Source organism: Halyomorpha halys, unplaced genomic scaffold, assembly GCF_000696795.3.
Source record: "Halyomorpha halys isolate HHAL.00 unplaced genomic scaffold, Hhal_1.1 Scaffold6.1, whole genome shotgun sequence".
Lineage (NCBI taxonomy): Eukaryota > Metazoa > Arthropoda > Insecta > Hemiptera > Pentatomidae > Halyomorpha > Halyomorpha halys.
The window spans coordinates 304,649-305,284 of record NW_027111275.1 but is presented as its reverse complement, the minus strand read 5'-3'; the positions used below and the strand labels follow the sequence as shown (position 1 = coordinate 305,284).

General features: G+C 34.0%; 1 protein-coding gene across 1 annotated transcript in view; it reads right to left on the bottom strand.

Annotated features, from left to right (window-relative positions):
- Dus4 (Dihydrouridine synthase 4) overlaps nucleotides 1-195 on the bottom strand; it is a 14,039-nt gene extending 13,844 nt beyond the window's left edge. Inside the window, exon 1 of the mRNA XM_067049292.1 lies at nucleotides 91-195. Coding sequence (XP_066905393.1) covers nucleotides 91-121 — 31 coding nt within the window. The 5' untranslated portion in view covers nucleotides 122-195. The remainder of the gene's footprint in view (nucleotides 1-90) is intronic.
- Nucleotides 196-636: the final 441 nt, after the last annotated feature.

Here is a 636-nt window from a genome sequence, read left to right as displayed (position 1 = left end):
CTACGGTTCGTACCCGTCGGACTTGCTTGCCCTTTCACTATTGTAGGCCGGAACCCTGCATAACGCAGTTTCCATTCTTTGAGGACTTACGGCTTGTACACGTAAGACTCCACCTGTGCATTCATCTCCTAACCAGCTACTTAACCTGTATGAACACGCTTTGTCGAGGCCTTCTGGTATAGAGTATTTCACATCTTTAATTGGAGTCAGAATCTTCAAATACAGCTACCTTGACAACCAAATTAGAAATTCATTGTAATGATTTATTCATTATCGTGCTGTGTTTTTATTAAATAAAGGCTTTATTAAGTGTTATCATTACAATTTAATTTAGTAAAAACTTTACGATAAGAATGGGTGTTCGATTAAAGTGATATTCGCAAAATAAATTAAAGTGATTTTCGTTCTAAAATGGAAATATATTAAAGGTATTTATTAATTATCTTTCTCCCACATCATTCAAAACCAGCGATTGTAAATTATACAAAAATGCCATAAATTTACTAAATTCAACTTATATTATTAAACCAACAATAATCAATACGTCGAGACTGTGACACAGAGCTGAGAGTGCAACTGACCTCAGATGTATATATTCGTGACTCATTTATAAATGGCTGAAATTCCACATACATT